We start from the raw sequence: 19,735 nt of genomic DNA, 5'->3' as shown, positions 1-19,735 counted from the left end.
ACAGTGATTTGGATTGGTGTGTTTCTGTGTCTTATTAAAGCAAGATAATGAACTTCTGAACTGGATTGGAACCCGGTATCATTAAGTGAGTGTAGCATGCCAGCAGAAGTGGATATTAAGCCTACCCACTGCAGCGAGGGATAGCTCTGATTAGCCTCTGTATAGGATGCTGGAAAGGGATGCGAGTGGCGCTGTGGGTTAAACCACAGAGCCTAGGACTTGCCGATCAGAAGGTCGGCGGTTTGAATCCCCGCGACGGGGTGAGGTGAGCTCCCATTGTTTGGTCCCAGCTCCTGCCAACCTAGCAGTTCAAAAGAACGTCAAAGTGCAAGTAGATAAATAGGTACCGCTCTAGTGGGAAGGTAAACGCCGTTTCTGTGTGCTGCTCTGGTTCTCCAGAAGCGGCTTAGTCATGCTGGCCACATGACTCGGAAGCTGTACGCCGGCTCCCTCAGCCAATAAAGCGAGATGAGCGCCGCAACCCCAGAGTCGGCCATGACTGGACCTAATGGTCAGGGGTCCCTTTACCTTTACCTTAGGATGCTGGAGGTCTCAAACTGAACACAGGCGATGGGACCCAGCTAAACCACTGTAAACTTTGCAATGATCTGGTAGCTTGCTAAGGGCTGGAACTGTTGGACTGTATAGATTGCCATAGGTTATATTATACCTATCGGGTCAGCAACAGTCCTGTGATACAAAATGAGTAGGGTTCCATCTGACACTAACACAAAATTATCAGCACTCACATAAAATTAATTTGATATAAAATTTTATTTTGGTGGAGATATCTATCTGTTCATCTATCCTGTACCGTGTACTGCTACTGCCAATACTTGCTTAAATGTACATGTATCACTTTCTGCAGCTTGCTTAACTAGTGAGAATTATATTTAGAAGATTCTCAGTGGTGCTACTTTTCTGTTTTGTCCGCATTAAAGGCTAGATTATCTTTTTTGAAGAAAGGGGTGGGGTGGTTTGCAAGCATGAGTCCGCATTTTAAGGAAAGCGATGGAATGGAGGGTATTTTCTCCTTGTTGTATGATTTAACTCATGGTAGTGAAACAATAGCTGCTTCTTCCAAATAGGTTGTTTTGTTCATTTTCCGGCAGAAGTTGGTCAGGCTATCAGAGCTGCTTTGATTTAAGCTAGAGTAAAAGGGCTGTTTATCAGAAATGTTCTGACTCTTTCAGCTGCTGTCTGCTACCTATGGTTCCCATCTTTCTAAAACATGAATACAAGCAGCAAGTAAGCATAGTTTAAATCACTGCAAAATGTGTATCCTGTGTTCCTGTCATTGATGTATTGGAAATTAAAATGGTTGTCACATCTTTCCTTTTCAGGTGCGGTGGATGATGTACTGGATTGTGTTTGCTCTTTATACTGTTACTGAAACAATAACGGACCTCATGATATCTTGGTAAGATATGTTTGGGTTCAGAGCATAATGTTACAATTCCAGTTGTGTTTTGACATATTTATAGTGTCACATACCCTTTATCCGAATTATCCCATGCTAGTTCTGAAAAAGGTAGAGCTATAAAATAGCAATAATATGTAAAACTAGATTAAGGATTATAGATAATTAAAGTAAAGCCAAAAAAAGCTTTTGTTTATAACGTGTTATTATTCAATATCATCCAGAGCTTTCTGATCTAGAAGGAATGTACCTGTTTCTAAAATAACAGAACCCAATTTTGAATTCTGATTTTTTTTTGCAGGTTTCCATTGTACTACGAACTGAAGATTGCATTTGTTATTTGGTTGCTCTCTCCATATACTAGAGGGGCAAGTTTAATATATAGGAAGTTTCTTCATCCTCTACTTTCTTCAAGAGAAAGGGTGAGACATTCCTCTCTTTGTGTTTTTAAAATAATTTATTCCATAATATAAAAAAAATTAATGCAAGTGGGGTGGGGAGGGGAGGGGAGGAGAAACTTGCATAGTACTTTGTATTTAACACTGAGAATGTTATGTCAAATTAGATTAATGTCCACACTGTTTGCCTGTTTTCCCCCTTAGGAGATTGATGAATATATTGTGCAAGCCAAAGAACGCGGTTATGAAACAATGGTTAACTTTGGTAAACAAGGCTTAAATTTAGCTGCTACTGCCGCAGTGACAGCAGCTGTAAAGGTAAAATATTACTTAACCGTTCATTATAAAAATACATTGCATATTAAGTTGGATAACTTTTTTCTAACAGCATGTTCTAAAAGTATGTCCTCTCTTAAGCACTAGCTGTATTATGATTTTTTTAAAAAAATAGTGAAGATGACCCTTTCTTTCTCTCTTGTTGCCTTTTCTTGCTGGTAATCACACTCCGTAGGATTTCTGGCTTCTTTCTGCTGTTTTCCTTCAATCAAGTTGAGGTAATTGTTCGTGGAAATTAAAGCATGAAGCAGTGCTACAGTACATATGAGTTGGCAAATTAATATGAATCCCCACTGAATTCTCTTTACCTTTTTTAGAATAAAATATTAATTCACTACATGAACTTGAACCATAACTGTTCTTGCTTAGAGTTGTGTGATATTGGAAAACATTAATTTAATTGGGCTGCTGCACTTGGACCCAAAAGGTGCTCCTGACTTTCTGTGACGTGTCTAAGTAATAAGCTTCTTGGCTCTTCCTGTAATTCAGGCATGTAGCTAATGGACACTAATGAAGTCAACATTTGTAACTATAGCAATATAAAAGGAGAATCTATACACCTCCAGTCAAAGATGTGCTTAGAATAAATGGGACAAGATAGTTTGAACAAGATGGACATTGCCTGCAGTAAATTTCCATGCATTAGTGAAGGGTAGCTTCCTCTTTTCACCCTGTCTTTCATATTTCTAGGAAATTATAACTGCAACTAGTAGAAGTGTAACCTTCTTAATACTTGTAGCAATGCTTTGTAGACAAGTTTCACCAGCAGTCAATGGATCAGAAAGAAAAAGGTAGTGGAAATGCTTTAAAATATTCCGTACTTAAAGCTAACAGTGCCCTGCTTGTCAACTTGCCGATCTGGCTAACTTTAAAGAGGTATCTTCAGAGCAAAGCCCCTGCCCTTCTGTTTCACTTTCCTCAAGGTGAATGAAATCTCAGAACAAGAAATGTGAACATTTAAACAGTCAGATTCACATTAGATACTACAAGAGAAGCAAAAACAAATCAGTAGAGCAGGAAAAACCAGCTTGCAGCAAGACATGGATATGTCAGAGCAGTCAGGCTGAAATCCTTCCTAAAAAAAGCCAGATGAACCTCGTGCCAGAAGGATCAGTTGTTGAAACCCTAGGGAGAGTATTCTATAAAATTGACACTGCCGCCCCAAAGGCCTTACTCGTAGCAGATACCTGATGAACTTCAGCTGGCATCAGGACACTAGACATATCCTTAGATCAAGCATAGCCAGTGATGGGAGTTGTAGTGCAGCAGTATCTGGAAGGCTACAGGTACCCCATTTCTAGTCTAAAACTTTGCATATGAGTGGAAATGTCTGTACAGCAGTTCAGTGGCCCATGCTTTTGGGTTTGATGTGCTAAGAATAACTGAGATTGTTGCCACTCCTCATGGAGTGCTGCCAAGTGAAAAGCTTTCAAACAGCCATAATCTGTGTGTTGTGTTTAGGCAGCAGGATAACGTTTGAACTGGTTGTCAGATATTCTTGGTAAACAACTACTCAAATTCTGCACATGGCCATTTTATTCAGGAAATAGCTATTGCTTTAATTGACACTAGATGAGATTCTGAGGAGGAATAATTACTAGTTGGCAAGGGTATGCAGAATTTGCCATTCTTAGGGGAAATTGCTTGACTCCTTAAGGCCTCAGTTGATCAAATCCTGCCTGTCTTTGGCATATGTGCACTCACACTCACATCTGCACCAGGGAGAGAGTATGTGAGCGCATGACTTGCTGTGGCTCTTTTTTATTTTAAACTATGGCTTAGTGTTATGTCTACCTCATCAGTTCTTTCTGAATTGGCAGTAGCCTGTTTGATGTGACCACTGTGTTCTTACAAACGCAGAGAAACCACACATCCAGGATTTCTTAAGGCTGAGACATGAGACCTAACCTTCCTCTCTTCAGTCTTGATCAAGGCAGGATTTTCCTGAACGTTGGAGCTCAATTTATTGAAAGAAAACAATAATGTAGGGTCATAATGTTCAGCTTTCGTCCTGTTTGGCTTGTTTATGGCTTCCATTTTTCCTGTACCTGCTATTCTCAAGGTTTCATTTCCTCAACATTAAATGCTGCAAACTGCTGATGGTATGCAGCCAAAGTAGCTTCTCACTTCGCTTTCATACGTAGTATTTTATATTTGGCCATGCTTTGTCTATTTACTCTTATCCTGAGAAATAGCTGTTTAATGAAGACCATTATATTTCCAAATACATAATTTATTGTTCTGAGATGATTCCTCCTGGTTTATCTACAGAGGTTCATAACAGCCTTTGGTTACTGCCAATTTGTAGCTTTTTGCTCAAGGACAAAGATTTGTATGAGAAGTTCTGACCATTTATACCATGTTTCAGATCTATGTTTAAACAGGTTATTATATATCATGCAACCTCTAAGGATGTTACTACAGTACTAATGTGTTGACAGCTGAAAACAAGAAAATGAATGGCATAAGGCTACTTTGTCAGCCATAACTGCAGCCCTTTGTTAAACCAAATTTCTCCCAAATGTGCTTGAAAGGATTGCTGGTCCTGTTAGTGAATTAATTCACATGGGCAGAACTGCTTAATATAGCACATGGAAGTTTTACAGCAAGGAAATTCACCATCTGCATGCTTAAAATAAATAAGGAAAGGTAACTTGTATGAGCTTGGATGCTTAAGTGTAAACTCGGTAATTATATTTTAATAAAATTTGGAGCTTTATGGCCAGGAGATTGTACCAGATGGAATGGATATATGAGGCACAGGCTGCATTAAAGATCCTATATGACAGGAGGACACAATTAAAGGCAATATAGGATAGGAAGCTAGTTGGGTCAAAGATGCTGTTCCCTGACAACTGGAGACCTATAAAAGCTGGAGTGCTGTAAAAATTCTCAGAGTAAGTACATAATTATAAGACTATTTTTAATAGATTGGGGCTCATTCATACAGAAATTGTGATCCAGATGCTAAATAGAATTTCACAAAAATGAGTAATCTGGGTTGGGTATTTGAAATGGTCCTGACTTACACTTAAGATGGAGGGAAATGCTTTTAGTTGAGAATGCTGTTTCTAACAGTAACAAGCCAAATACTTCCAGGAAGTCCACAAGCAATTCATGAAAGCAGCAGCAACTTGTACATCCCAACACCTCATGTTTAGTATAATGCCTCTGAACACTGGGGCTCCGTTTAGCTGTGGCAGCCAGTATCCACTGATAGACCAGTTTTCCATGATTTTGTTTAATCTCTTTTAAAGTCATCTAAGCTAGTAGCTATAACTACGTATTATGGCAAGCAATTCTATAAATTGAGTGTTGTGTATGAAGTACTTTCATGTGTTCTGTATCTACAAAGTAGTTACATGACAGGGGACTCTTTGCACAGCCAATACAGTGGTACCTCTGGATAAGCACACCTCCGGTTGCGTATCCTTCAGGATGTGAACGTGGCAAACCTATAAGTATTTTTCCAGGTTTTGCCGCATGCGCAGAAGCGGTCCCTCTGGTTGCGGAAATCTCGGGATCTGACAGGTGCTCCAGAATGGATCCCGTCCACAACCGGAGGTACCACTGTGCTGACTATCTGGGCAAATACATGTGGTACATAGTGCAAAACACTGAATACTGTGCTTCTGCCAGCGTTCTACTTACATTTTAACTGCTGATTTTCTGCATTGCCTTACTAGTACACTTTGTCACTTTGGCTTCTACAACTTGGATAGATCTCATGATAAACCTTGTTAATCACTATAGGGATGAGGCTGTCCGAGCCTCAAGACTTGTGCATTCCCACCACTTCTTGTGCAGCTGTGTGAGGAGCAAATCAGAAACTTTTGTTCTGATTAACCACAGTTTAGCATTTCCTCTGAACCCTAAACTGTAATTAATCTAAAACTCTGGCTCGATTTAAAACAAGCTGTTTTGTTTCGAACCAACCATGGCTGGGTTTGGGCAGCGCAACAAGTGGCAGTTAATCTAAAATGGAAGTGGAAGTATCCAAAAAACCTTCTTACACCCAGGCCGGAGGAAAAAGCAGAGAGAGAAATGCAAGAGCCTCAGGCTTGCACAGGCTTGTTCACAGACTATAGAAACTATTGCAGGTGCTGCATGCACTTGCATGCTTCAGCCCTGTCTTGCACATGTGCGCGCGCACACACACACACACCATCTTTTTTTAAAACAACAACAGGTGTCATCTTGACACTTGGAAGCATTGCTAGATAAGAAATCTTATTTGTTGCATTCAAAACTGTCAGCTTGCCCAGAACTTTACATGCCCCTTATAATTATTTAAGGGATAGAGCTTTTCCAGGTGTATTTTTTGCAGCTCCATTTCCGTAGAGGCACTTGTACATGTGCTATGCTGCAATAGTTACAGCACGATCAGGAATAAGCTCCAGTGATTTCAACGAGAATTATTCAGTCGAAGATGTATGTAGAATTGCGTTGTCACTCCCTTAATCTACAACTGGGAGTGTAACAATACAATTCAGCTCTAATACAAAACTGGGAAACCTCCGTTTCTGCAGAACATAACTTTTAACATACAGTCAAGATCTGACATTATTTTTAAAGAGAGAATGTGATTTTATAAATTGGTTTACTAGTGTAAATTTTGTATTATGCAAGTTTTAAGTTTATGTTTAAGCAAGGTGTTGCACAAAAGAACACAATATGCTTGATTGAAATAGAAGCACTGCATGTGATGCCTTGTAATAGTACAATTTGTATTTTGACTGTTACAAATAAACTTTGGGGGAAAATGATCCTTTTCCTATTGAAACATTTCTCTTCCCCCTCCCCCCTTAATTTTTCAGGGTCAAGGGGCAATAACTGAAAAGCTGCGGAGTTTCAGTATGCATGACTTAACAGCTATACAAGGTGATGAACCAGTGGGACAAAGACACTACCAAACATTACCTGATACAAAAAAGAGAAGCAGAAGCTCCACCACCAATGAAACTTTAGGTTTGTATATTACTAAAAGAACTGGGATGTTTCTGGTTTTGCTAGATCAGGTGATAACTGATATTGGATGTTGCCCATTAAATTTTGTATAAAGCAAGCAGTGGATGAATACAACCATGTTATTTTACTGGAAACTGAGAAAGCCTTGTTCCTGCAGATTTTATCAGGATAGCCCAGCTTTTTCTAGTCCCCAGTATTCGCCTTATTTAAAGATAATTTATACCAATGATTTATAATTTAATAAACTTTCAACTTTGCAGTATCAGGTTACAATATTCCATTAAAAAAAGATTCTGAAGATGATAAAACAGATGAGGAGAGGGAAGGGACGTATTCAGAGGATGAGACGTTCACTCAGAGAGGTCTCCGGCGAACACAAAGTATGAAATCGGTAAAAACTATCAAAGGCCGCAAAGAGGCAAGTACATCTCTACTTAATAATATAAAGTTCTGTGTTCAGATGGTACAAAGAAATAGAGCTGTATGTCATTTACATATTGGCAACACCTCACTCCAGATCTCCTGATGGACAGCAGTAATGCACTCTCACTCCTGTTTGCTTAGGTTCCGATAAGAATTTATGCTATCTGCGCTCGAGCAGTTGATCTTCCTGTTTATCACATGAAGGTCACAAGACTACCAAGACAACCTTCATGCTCCACAATGTTGCTGAGGGCACTTGGAAGCCATTTTGTTGACGTCCCTGTGTGTCCTGCAGTTCAGAGCCCTGTTAGCCAGAAACCCTCCCTGACCATTCTGCCCCCAGCAGAGTGGGGTAGCTGCTCCAGGCCATGTCTCTGACAATAGGCACATGAAATAACACCTAATAAGCTGAATATTTCCAGCTTGCTCTGCAGCAAGAACCAGATCAAGGGAAATGTGTGTTTTATGCAGCTTTTTCCACTGTTGTTACTGACATCTTTTTGTTTTGCTGATTTTTTTGGTGATTCTAAGGCTGCCTGGAAGAGAGTCTTTTTTTGTGTGTGTGTATGTTTTATGCCTCTCTGGGGGGATATTTTGAAACATAGCCTTTCTTTTTTCAAAATAAGGTTTTATTAAAGCTTTTTCATGATACAAACGGCCTTTAAATATTAACTGTTGGCTCATCATGCTACCATAGTTGGTTGTTCAAAGTGCTATAATTCAAAAGGTGCATCTGGCAGTCTTCAGCTATGATTTTATAAATTGGTTTACTAGTGTATGAACTTTTTCTGAGTGATGCACTGGTTGCCTTTTAACAGTAGTTAAGCAACCTTCCCCAGCATGATGCCCATGGGAACTGGAGTCCCAACAAAATCTGGACGACACCAGCTTGAGGAAGGCTGGGTTAAGCAGTGGGGAGTCCCCTGCTCATTCTTTCTACTCCCTTCCCTCTCAGGACTCCATTCCCCCTTCTCTTGTACCATAGGTCAGGGTAAGTTGGAACTGACTGAACATTTGGGTTCAATGCCTGGTTAAAGGAATAATGCTGAAATCCCTCTGAGTTATGCTGAAGCTGGGAGGGGGAACATGTTTTCCCTAGGAGGGAGGGAGATTGCTGTTCCAGCAGTTGGCTCTGGATCTCTCAAATTGTGGTTTAAGTGACATTCGCACAGCATTATTCTGTTCCAGCCTTCAAATATGCTTTTATCTGTTTCTTCCATGTCCTGCTTTGCCAGGTTTTTCTGTTCAGTATTTTGTCAAATCATTCATATGCTAAGGGAACTAACAATGGGAAGGGAGTGCAATAGCACTTGATGACTGTACTGTATGCATCAACCTGGTTGTGTGTTCTGTAGTGGTCATTTGGGGTAACAAACATAGAACCATCCAGATGTTTTGGCCTCCTATCAGCTGGCATGTTCAGAGATGGTGGGAGCTGTAATCAAACTACATGTGAAGGACACCATATTGGCTTACCCCTGTGAACAGACTGGAAGTTTTTAAAGGCTGCTAATGATCTGAAGCTGTTTTTATTTCACATAATTGGATTAACACTTTCATTCATGTCCTTATTCTTGATTCTATTCCTGACAGAAAATAAACAGCCAGTTTTACAAATTTTGCACCAGATTTTGCCCTGCGTATCTAAATCTTCCATGCCATTTTTTTCTTTCAGGTGCGGTATGGCTCATTAAAATACAAAGTGAAGAGAAGACCACAAGTGTACTTCTAAACGATTTCACAATTCAGCATGTCAAACTGCTATATTAGTTGCTTCCTGCAGGCCCACAATAGGGCCATGTCCTGCATAGGACTTCCCCATTCTCTGAAGGGAAACACTTGGCATACGTGTGGATTCCCATTGCCTGTGTAGTCCATTTTCTTGATCATTGAAGAGGAAGGGGAAAGCCCTGCATGCACAGAGCTCTGCGTGCATACCTGACTTAACTGGCTACTATGTTTAGGGATTATCCATATCAATAATTCAGTCATGGTGGTAAGAATATATTGCTTTAAAGAGTGGAGTTGTGTTTAATCTCAGTTTCTTAAAACTAATTGCTAATATGTTTAGGTTAGCACATTACGCTTTTGTACTTCATAAGTGAAATAATTTAACGGCTGACTCTTAGAGACTTTTAATTGTGGCTTTTGTGGATGAGCATTGTGCTTGGTTAATGCCAACACTTACTGAAAATCTCAGCACTTCCAGAATTTCCTTTTTATACTTGGAAAGCTTATACTTGAATGCATCATTGTGCTAGATTCCTTTAAAATTCTTAAAATGCAATGTAAGAGTATTGAGTGTGAAAGAAAAAGTTATTCACAATTAATCTTCTTAATGGCTTGGATCCAAAGAACAACTTATGGCCATTCAAGGGGTTTCTGCTACCTAGTGGAATTCACTTTCTTAAAACATGACAAACTGCTTTTGATAATTTCCTCACTGCTATGTGACATGGGGAGACTGCTTTATTCAGTCTGAAGTTGGTTTTAGTTGAAATTCTGTACGCTGCATAGATAGATTTTTATATGAATTTGCGGTATACAACTAAAATAACAACAACAACCCCAGAAGGCTCACATAATTTGTTTCATTGTTTGGAGGTCTGTATATTGCTTTACTGTAACCAGGAATTTGAGGGTAGCCTGTGCATTACAGCCGAGTTGATCACTCAGAACATTATCTCTTTCCAGAGCAACCCCTGTGCTAGTCTTTTGCAGCAAAAACAACAAGCATGAGCTTCCATGAACTACAGTTCACAGATACATGAAGTGTTACCCTGAGTTACAGGTAGATGTGCACTGTAGTCCACAGAGGTTTGTGCCACAATAAATGTGTTACACAAGTCCCTTTGTTATCTGTATCTGGACACTTGCATGCTGTGATCTGTAGTATTGCAGTTCTAATTGGATTTTTTCAATGCAGTGTTGACCAAGGAACATAGAAAGCTGCAACACAGTCAGACCGTTGGTCTATCTAGTTTAGTATAGTCTACACTGGCAGCACCTCCTCAGTGTTTCAGACAGGTATTTCTCCAAGCAACACCTGGAGACCATCAGGGATTGAACTTAGCACTTTCTGCATGCAACTCTTACCAAGTTTATCTTCGTGTGGACTTTCTCTTATGGGTTCACTGCTGCATGTGAGAGCACGCAGCTGAGTAATATGGGCCAGGTGCCTTTTCTTTTTGGAATGTATATAAAGGAATTTAACTACAAGTTGAAGACCCATAAGATTTCAAACCTTTTTGTTGGATACCAGCAGTCGTATGGTGTACCGTGTACTAGACATGTAAAACTCAAGAAACAGGAAAAACTTGCACACTCTAAATTTAGTTCTATTATTTTAGAGTCCTGTGTTTCTAGTGTTTAAGAATCATCTTGCATGTGCTTTTTATTGTTCTTGTGTTTTTTTATTCTTTTGTAAAACATTGAAGGTTTTATGTTGGGGCACTGCAGAGAACTGAAGGCCATTTCAGGAACACAAGGGTGGAATGCAACCAAGCAGTTGCAAGATTTTTCATTTCCCGTGTCATATTTGCCCTTTCCCTGCCTGTCTTCCCCAAATCTGCTGCAGAGGGTTGGTGAAACCCCAGAACAGATTTAGGGCTCTCATGGGAGAAGAAAGGAGAGGGATGGAAAGTTCAGCTACACAGCCAGATACTGAAATACTTTGTTGGATACGATCCAGAGCAACTGGATAGTTGGGCTTACATATATGTACATATCTTACTTATGTATAACAAGCATAATCTGTAGAGTTTGCGTTAACTTGATACACTTCTGTGATGTTCGTTATGCCATTCAAGAGTAGCACTTGAAATGTTCTAAATCCTGATATTCTTAAGTGTTCACTACTTAAGTGCTGGCTCACAAAATACTATTATTTTTGGCTAGATTCCTGAGGAATGACTTGTCCTTTTTAGACAGGTGAATCTTCCAAATCTATTAGAATAACCAGGAGTTTTAGTATTGCTTCTGGATGCAAGAACCATGTCAGACCCTCAGCCATTAAATGTTATTTAAGAAATCATGAAAAGAGGTTCACATTTTAAGCCTGATCTTCACAGCTTTGAGTGCTGCACACTTTTAACCAAACACTTGAAAAAAATTGCTGCTGTTATATATGTTGGTACTAGGGTTTTAACTTGTTAAAGTGGTTCCAAAGGAAGTGGTTCCAAATATGTATATGCTTCACAATTTTTAATTCATGCCATGTGGAAGTGTCTCTTCTCCAGAGAAGAATTTACCATTTATTCTGAATACTGACGGCTTGCTCCGAATAAGGAACTAAAGAACTGTTTTCTCTTCAGCTTTGGAAACAGGATTTTAATAAGAAACAATGTTTGCTTTTACATTTTTGTACCCAACTTGCTAAGATGCTGTTCACAAAATTAGATACATGATTGATTTTTTAAAAGGTAAATTACAGCTGCTGGGGATGGGGCTGATTGGCATGGAGCATCCCCCCCAATTGAAAATCGGGGGGGGGGGCTATTCCCACACAAAGTTCCCAATTCAGACTGATGTCTCTGTGGCTGCAATTTCTTTTTAAAAAGCCACCTATGTAGCTGCTAATTGCTGAATGGTAGCTTCTCTAGTTTGGCTACTCTCTAGAGTAGCTACTAACGTGGTTACACTGAGTGTAGGGAGAAAGGAGTATAGTATCTGAATTGGAGATGTGTTCCCAGCATTATCTTTCACAAGTCTTTCCGTTGTATAATCCCTCTGTTAACAAAATTTAAATCAGCCTTAGGTTTTTTTTGAAGCCTACATGCTGGAGGACCGTAGTTCTAAAATAAGCCAGCCTTGTATCTTCCACTTTTGCTTTTAAAATAACTTGTGGCTTGTTATGTAGAAGCATACACCATACTGGGTCAGACAAAATAGTTTTGTATCTTCCTTCAACTGATCCAACCAGATAATTTCAAAGGAACTGTATAGGAAGTGATTGCGAAATTATACGTTATTTCAGCTATTTTTTTAATATATCCATGCCTTTTGTCAAACAGACTCATCCTGAAAATTTGTAAGGCTTAAGGGCTGCTTTGTATGTTATGTTGTTGGTGTGTACTTGTATCATGAATAGTCAAAAGTTACATGTAGTGCTTGCATGTGTATGGTGCAGGTGTGATTGTACTTGTATGGTATGGGTGTGATACAAAGGGAGCTCTTGGTTGGCTGAATCTTCCTGGTTCAAGTATATCGAAAGACTAAAGGCCGCTTCGTGTGCACCCATGGAAACTACAAGTGGCACATTCCTTGGACACTCACTCAGTGAGGTTGTCCTTCAGTGAAATGAATGAAAAGCAATTCCTGTCTCCCATTTTTAAAATCCATTTTTTAGCTTCTTGGATTCAAATAACTTTTTGGATTCAAAGAATGGCAAAATAATTGCTGCAAATTAAATATAATGGTTTTACCACGTCAAAAACAAGGTATTTTGTTGAAAGATGATAGATCAATGTTGAATGAAGTATGTATTATGCAAAAGAAACATTAAACTATTTTCAAGGACTGCTTCTACTTACCAGCTCTTACAAATGCAATTTCAACATATTGACTAATTGCAGCTTTAAGACTGCAAGCTTTAACTTTCCCATCTGTAACAGACTGTCAACTTGTTTACATATTTGTAGTACTGAATTTTGTACTGATACTTCTTTACCTATGTATATGCTATTTTTGAAGATGCAATGGCTCTTGAAAAGATTTTTTTTTAAAAAAAACTTAATAAAATGAATACTTTCAATGTCTTTGTCCTGTCTCATTCAAATGCCATGCAGCTTGATATCTGTAGGGAAATAAAAACATTATAGGAAGTAATGTACTGAGCTGCCTCAAATCTAAAATGGTTGGAATCATACCAATTGCAAATTGTCATTCTTCCACATCTCTCTTTAAACCTGCTCTGATCCCAGGGATGCTTGCAAGGCCAAGACTCCTTTAGCTTAGCTAAAGCCTTTGTCTCCTCTCCAGAAAAGATCCCAAAAGTGATCTGATACCAAGCTGAACTATCTCACTTTCAAATGCATTGGGGGGGGGGGTGAATTCCTGGTTGAGCAAGAAATAGCCTGAAACCTCTTTAGTTGTGCTGAAATAGTTTCATGGTTGTTTTAAATCCTGATCATAATCTCGAACATCTGTCTAAATGTGGCAGGGTCATTTTTAGAAATGGTGGCACATGGTAGCAATGGTTACATTTTATGGGAGAGTAAACTGCACAAGCTACTATTTATTTTGAGCCAGAATATCCTCAGGCGTGCCCTCTTGAGTTGCAATGATCATGTCTTGCCAAGCTTGAGAAAATATTCCTTTCAAAACTAAAATATAAGGATGTGATTTCATCGTTCTTATAAAAACAATTGTTTTTATTTTTCTTCTGAACATATTTTTCACTTCCATGGTTGTTTTTTATTTTAAAAAAAGCTTACGCCAGCACTGTTGATAATTTTGGGAAGGAGCTTTTGATTGGAAACACTTGTGTGAGTGAGCTATATGTGACCTTCCAGCGTCTTTTCTCCACTGGGATGGGAAACGTGCAATTTTGCTGAAGACGAAATGTCTTGGAATCAACTAAGTGGGTTGGCTGCTCACTCCACCCCCTGAATTCTTCATGTGCAATGCTTTTAACTTTTGTATTAGATTGTCTGTGCATCTTGTCAGAGACAAGTACATCTTAGGATTCTGTTGATTTGTGTCTTGCCTTACAGTAGAAAGATGTTTGACAGTGGGGAGTTATAATGTTTTTGCTTTTTTCACTTAAGATGTTTAGGCTACTTTATTAAATCATCCTATAATTTATTAAATAACATAGAATAAATTTTTGGCTAAACTGGAATTTTGGTGTCAATGCACAGAGGAAAGTGGATTAGTGGAACTGCTGAGCGGGCAGGATCACTTGGAAAGATAGATGTACAGGCCACCATTTTTATATTTCTGAACAACATGGATATCTTTTTATGCTGTCTTGTTGGATGTAACCAATTCTCTCATGGGAAAGTTACAGAGCAATAAGAGGGATGGAATACATGAAAGGAAAAATGGGTAGTCTAAGTGGCATACATTCAACTAGCTGTTGGGTGTTGCCCAGGAAGCAGAACCCAGTGCCCAATGGCACTGTTAAGACTTGCAATTATGGTTCATATGCACACCTGAAGAATTGCACATGGAAAATATTGATCTGCAAAGATGGGCAGATCTAATAAGTGTTTGTTCCACTGCTTTCCCACTGTTCTGGTTTCTGATACCCTGTATCATACATACTGCCTGTCTCTAACAACCTTCCTCACTGAATAAACCATTGGGTATGCTGCCTTAGAGAATAGAAAGGTTTTCATACATTCTATGAAATACGAAGCTGAATGCTGGAAGAAAGTACCGTATTTTTCGCCCTATAATATGCACTTTTTCCCCTCCAAAAATGAAGGGAAAATGTGTGTGCGTCTTATGGGGCGAATGCAGGCTCCTTGGCTTCAGCGATAGCAACGCGAAGCCTCCGAAGCCTGCGCTCCGGAGGCTTTGCGTTGCTTCCGCTGAAGCCAGGAGAGTCTGCTCTTTGAGGCTGGCGGTGGGGGAAAGCAGCGCCTCCTCCATCGCCAGCCCCAGAGGATGGGGGGCAGCGGGAAGGCGCATGACGCCTTCCCATTACTCTCCAACCAGGGTTGGAGGCTGGCGGTGGGGAAATCAGCGCTTCCCCCATCGCCTGCCCCAGAGATTGGGGGGCAGCGGGAAGGCGTCGCACGCCTTCCCGCTACTCTCCAACCCTCCTGTGGGCTTTTGCGGGAGATGGGGGAATTCCCCCACCTCCCGCAAAAGCAGGCAAAAGCCGCGCACTCTTTAAAGGGGCTCCGCGGCTTCTGCTGGCTTTTCTAGGAAAAGCCCGTAGGAGCTGCGCAGCCTTTAAAGAGTGCACCGCTCTTGGGGGCTTTTCCCCGAGGAGGGAGAAGGGACTGACTGGCCGTTTCAGTCCCTTCTCCCTCCTGGTCGAAAAGCCCGTAGGAGTCGCACTCGGCGCCTGTGGGCTTTTGCGGGAGGTGGGGGAATTCCACCACCTCCCGCAAAAGCAGGGAGAAGGTCTTGCAGTAGTGCACAGGCTGCGTGCAGCCTGTCCGCTACTCCCAGAGCTGCGGGGGGGGGAAAATCATATTTTCCCCCTAGATTTCCCCCCCCCCTTGAAAACTAGCTGCGTCCTATGGGCCGGTGCGTCCAATAGGGCGAAAAATACGGTACTTCTTCACATAGCGCATAGTTACACTACGGAACTTGCTCCCCTAGGAGGTGGTGATGGCCGCCAACTTGGATGGCTTTAAAAGAGGATTAGACAAATTCATGGAGGAGAGGGCTATTGATGGCTACTAGCCATGATGGCTATGCTCTCCCTCCACAGCTGGATGCAGAAATGCTTCCAGATACCAGTTGCCGGAAACCATGGAAGGGGAGAATGCTCTTGTGCTCAACTTCGGTTTACTGGTTTCCCACAGGCATCTGGTTGGCCACTACGAAAGCAGGATGCTGGACTAGATGGGCCTGATCCAGCTGGCTAATCTTAGGTTCTTTCAATGCACCAAACTGTTTGCCCTGCCCCTCAAGCTCTTTCTTCACAGTCTCACAATATACTGCAGGCTTAAAGTGCAAGTCTCTTCTCTGTGGCTTCCCAGCTCTTTGAGATGGCACAGTGCAGAAGCCCCTGAATGGGTGCTTTTGTAATTTGTAGTCTTGTAATGTCAAATTGCACAGGATGAATGGGTATTATGGCAATACCGTAATAGCAGCCATGCAGCAGCAGCAGCAATCGGACCCCACAACATAAAGCTCCCCAAAGTCTCATCTCTCAGCAGATGCAGAAAACTCCTTTTGGATTGTCTTAGGCATTAAAAGTACATTCCAATATTTTTCAACACATAAATCTCTGCCTTCTATTCTTTGAAGAGTAACTTCCCTAGAAGTATTCAAAGTACCGTATTTTTTGCACCATAACACCCACTTTTTTCCTCCTAGAAAGTAAGGGGAAATGTCTGTGCGTGTTATGGAGTGAATGCCTACGGATGGCGGGGGGATCTGCTGCAGTCATGAGTAGAAGATCCATGGTTCCCCTTCCTTCCCTCCTCCGTGGCTCGCTTTGAAACAGCAAAGCGGGAGAAGAGCCGCTGAGTGGGGAGGAGAGAGGGACAGAGAGCCTGCTTGCTTTAAAGGAGCAAAGCGGGAGAGGAGAGGAGCCGCTTACACGAGTGTAAGCGGCTCCTGTCCGGTTGGCTCCTTTAAAGCAAGCAGGCTCTCTGTCCCTCTCTCCTCCCCACTCAGCTGGCTAAATGGCAGCAAAGTTTTTCAGCGAGCCGGGGAGGAGGGAGAGAAGCAGAGCCTGCTTGCTTCTCCTCTTATACCCCTCTTCTGCATTATTAACAGCATCCTTCTCCACCCACCCCACACGTGTTCCTTGTCCCTTGAGTGCTTTTCCTTCCCTCCCCACTTAAAACGTGGTTACAAAGCACGGATCCACATGGATCTTCAGGATTTTTGCATTGGGCTACCTCAAACTCACCGTCAGATCGCATGTCTGTGGCCACAGCATGAACCACAAAAATCATACATTCACTGTTTCGTTTAGAATATTTTTTTTCTTGTTTTCCTCCTCTAAAAACTATGTGCGAGTTATGGTCGGGGGCGTGTTTTAGAGCGAAAAATACGGTATATTCTAGCCAAGCTGGCAATGAGAGTGATAGAGTCCTTCTATGAAAACGGCCCATTGCATGATCTTGAAGTACTGTCATTCCTGTTGTGATGCCCTAATTGGAAATTCAAAGAGAAAGCCCCAGAGCAGTGTTTCTGTTTACTAAACTAAAAACCATCAAGCTACAATTATCAGGGCTATTTGCATGCAAAGAGGAGAGATGCATGTTGTATAATGTTACAACCCTAGTCTCTGAATGGTGAGAGACTCCAAGGGTCCCAAGTGTTTTAACAGGGTGTGGTTTCCTTAGAACGAATGTCAGTTAAGGCTGTGGATGTATTTAGGACATATGGTTATATTTACACATATATACAACCTGAGCGTAGGATGGTGGGGCATGATCAACACCCCAACAGATCTTATTTCGCCTTAGGTTTCCAGGGGAGCCCCAAAGTCCAGCACAGAGCAAAACATGGCGCAATCTTCAGCTTTTCAGCTCACAACTCTGGTTATTATTCTACGTAGCTGCTGGGTGTGGGAAGAGAGGCCTACCCATTAGCTTGGATAGTACCATCACTTAGTTGTAGCTCTTGCAACCTAGTTCATTCTTTTAGATACTGATGAGAGCACTTAACTAACAGTAAGAGCTGTTCTGACAGTGAAGCGGGGTGAACTCTCCTTCCTTGGAGGCCTTTAAGCAGAGGCTGGATGGCCATCTGACATGGATGCTTTAGTTGAGATTCCTGCGTTGCACAGGGTTGGGCTAGAGGACCCTTAAAGTCCCTTCCAACTCTATGAATCTCCTCTTAATAGTGGATGCCAAGAGAAATAGTAATGTCGTTCTCATGCTCTGTATGCGCATTGATGGAGGGGTTGTGTGCATCTTGGAATGTTTTTGGAAGACCCACACAGTGAGACATATGAGAACTTCCAACCACAGTGGTCACTAAAGGACAACAATCCCAAACTCTTGTTTTTTAAAGCAGGGGCTCCCTGATGGAAACAATTCTCAGATCCTGTATTATAACAGCCAAGAAAAACACTGGAAATAGTATACATAAACTTAGTAGTGTCAGTTAAAGTGGAGTCGATTTCTTTACAGAATTAATTTTATGTTGTTTCACTGCACCCTATCTCAAAGGCTTAAGATACAATGTATTTAATATGACACATAAAAATAAACTTTATCTACCTAAAACGGGTGGGCAATCTGTGGCTTTCCAGATGCTCAACTCCAAATCCCATCAACCCCAGTCACCGTGGTTAGTTGCCAAGGTTGATGAGAGTCATTAGTTCCCCATCCATGATCTGAAAGATGGAATGCACACACCCCAACAAGTTCAAAATATTGCAAACAAAAACCTGTCCCTTGCTGCCTCTTTAGCCCCACCCACTAAGGGATGGGGTTTTAACTTGGGTCAGGTGGTTTTACAATGATTTTAAACGTTATATGTTAATTTGGTTTTTTATCTGTATTTGAGGGCTGGGGTATTGTGTAGGAGCTTTTGTTGGGAATGTTTGTGGGGTTTTTTAGCTTGTATTGTTAATTGTTTCAAATTTTTTATTACATATTTTGTACTTTATGTTGTACTTATGGGTATAAGGTGCTGTATAAAGAAGAAGGAGAAGGAGAAGGAGAAGAAGACGACGGCAGGCAGGCACAAGTGGCTTTCAGAAGTTGCTGTGCTGGGCAGGCTAGTTTTCATCATCTGTGGCCACTGGCTATCCTAGCTGAGGCTAATGGCTGCACTGTTGCAGCTAAAACCACCACACCCCATAGGGTAGTCATTTCATACACACATGGCTTTTGCTGCAGTTTGACTTCAGATGATTTGGCTTTGTGGTAGTACCCAACCTGCACAAGCAACAAGAGTGAACAGGATGGGCTTTCAAGACTTCTATTTCCAGAAAAGTGCTTGAAGGCCTGCAAGGAGGAAGATACACAGTTATAGAAGGTGCAAGGTGTTATAGAACTTGCTTTACACATTGTATATTTAGAGGTACATCCTGTACAAATCTTGAGTGTGGTCCCTATACTACATTTGCTAGACAATTCTATTTATTCAGGTGGTTTTGTGTTGTTTTTTAAATTAATTTTATAAATTGGCAAGCAATTGTGTTGTTTTCTTCTGTATTCTCTTTTTCTTTGCAGGGATTTGTTTTGGTAGCATTGCTTCAGTTGAATATACCATGGATTCATCTAGTTTCATGCCCAAAGCACTGTCATGATCTGCAAGAGAACTGAGTTGCCCTACTAACACTATGCCTTTTTTCTTTTTCGTTTAAGTAGAGGATGAAAGTGGAAATACGAGGTTCCCAGAAGGTGCTTGAGGAAAATCAATTGGGTCAGAAATCTAAATACGGATTGTGTGTCTGGTGTAATGTCTAAGCTCTTAAATCTAGACTGCACCTCAAGGTGGTTGTCCAAAGAATAAGAGAACTATGGTCAGTTCAGTGAGCTTAAGCATGCTTTATTTATGAAGTGCTCTAAAATTTCAAATGTTTATAAACATTGGGTCA

General features: G+C 40.9%; 1 protein-coding gene and 1 long non-coding RNA gene across 2 annotated transcripts in view; one reads left to right on the top strand and one right to left on the bottom strand.

Annotated features, from left to right (window-relative positions):
- Positions 1-13,297, top strand: part of REEP3 (receptor accessory protein 3) — a 31,679-nt gene extending 18,382 nt beyond the window's left edge. The window contains exons 3-8 of the mRNA XM_083614530.1: positions 1,344-1,420; positions 1,722-1,842; positions 2,023-2,136; positions 6,972-7,122; positions 7,389-7,540; positions 9,221-13,297. Coding sequence (XP_083470656.1) covers positions 1,344-1,420; positions 1,722-1,842; positions 2,023-2,136; positions 6,972-7,122; positions 7,389-7,540; positions 9,221-9,277 — 672 coding nt within the window. The 3' untranslated portion in view covers positions 9,278-13,297. The remainder of the gene's footprint in view (positions 1-1,343; positions 1,421-1,721; positions 1,843-2,022; positions 2,137-6,971; positions 7,123-7,388; positions 7,541-9,220) is intronic.
- LOC310762893 lies at positions 12,908-18,766 on the bottom strand. Its single transcript, XR_014548289.1, has 2 exons — positions 18,408-18,766; positions 12,908-13,339 (listed from the first exon to the last, which is right to left on the bottom strand). It is a non-coding gene; the product is annotated as an uncharacterized lncRNA (long non-coding RNA).
- Between the last annotated feature and the right edge of the window lie 969 nt (positions 18,767-19,735).

This window comes from Podarcis filfolensis, assembly GCF_964270895.1.
Source record: "Podarcis filfolensis genome assembly, chromosome: 5".
In the NCBI taxonomy this organism is placed as follows: domain Eukaryota; kingdom Metazoa; phylum Chordata; class Lepidosauria; order Squamata; family Lacertidae; genus Podarcis; species Podarcis filfolensis.
This window is presented reverse-complemented; position numbering and strand designations above follow the sequence as displayed.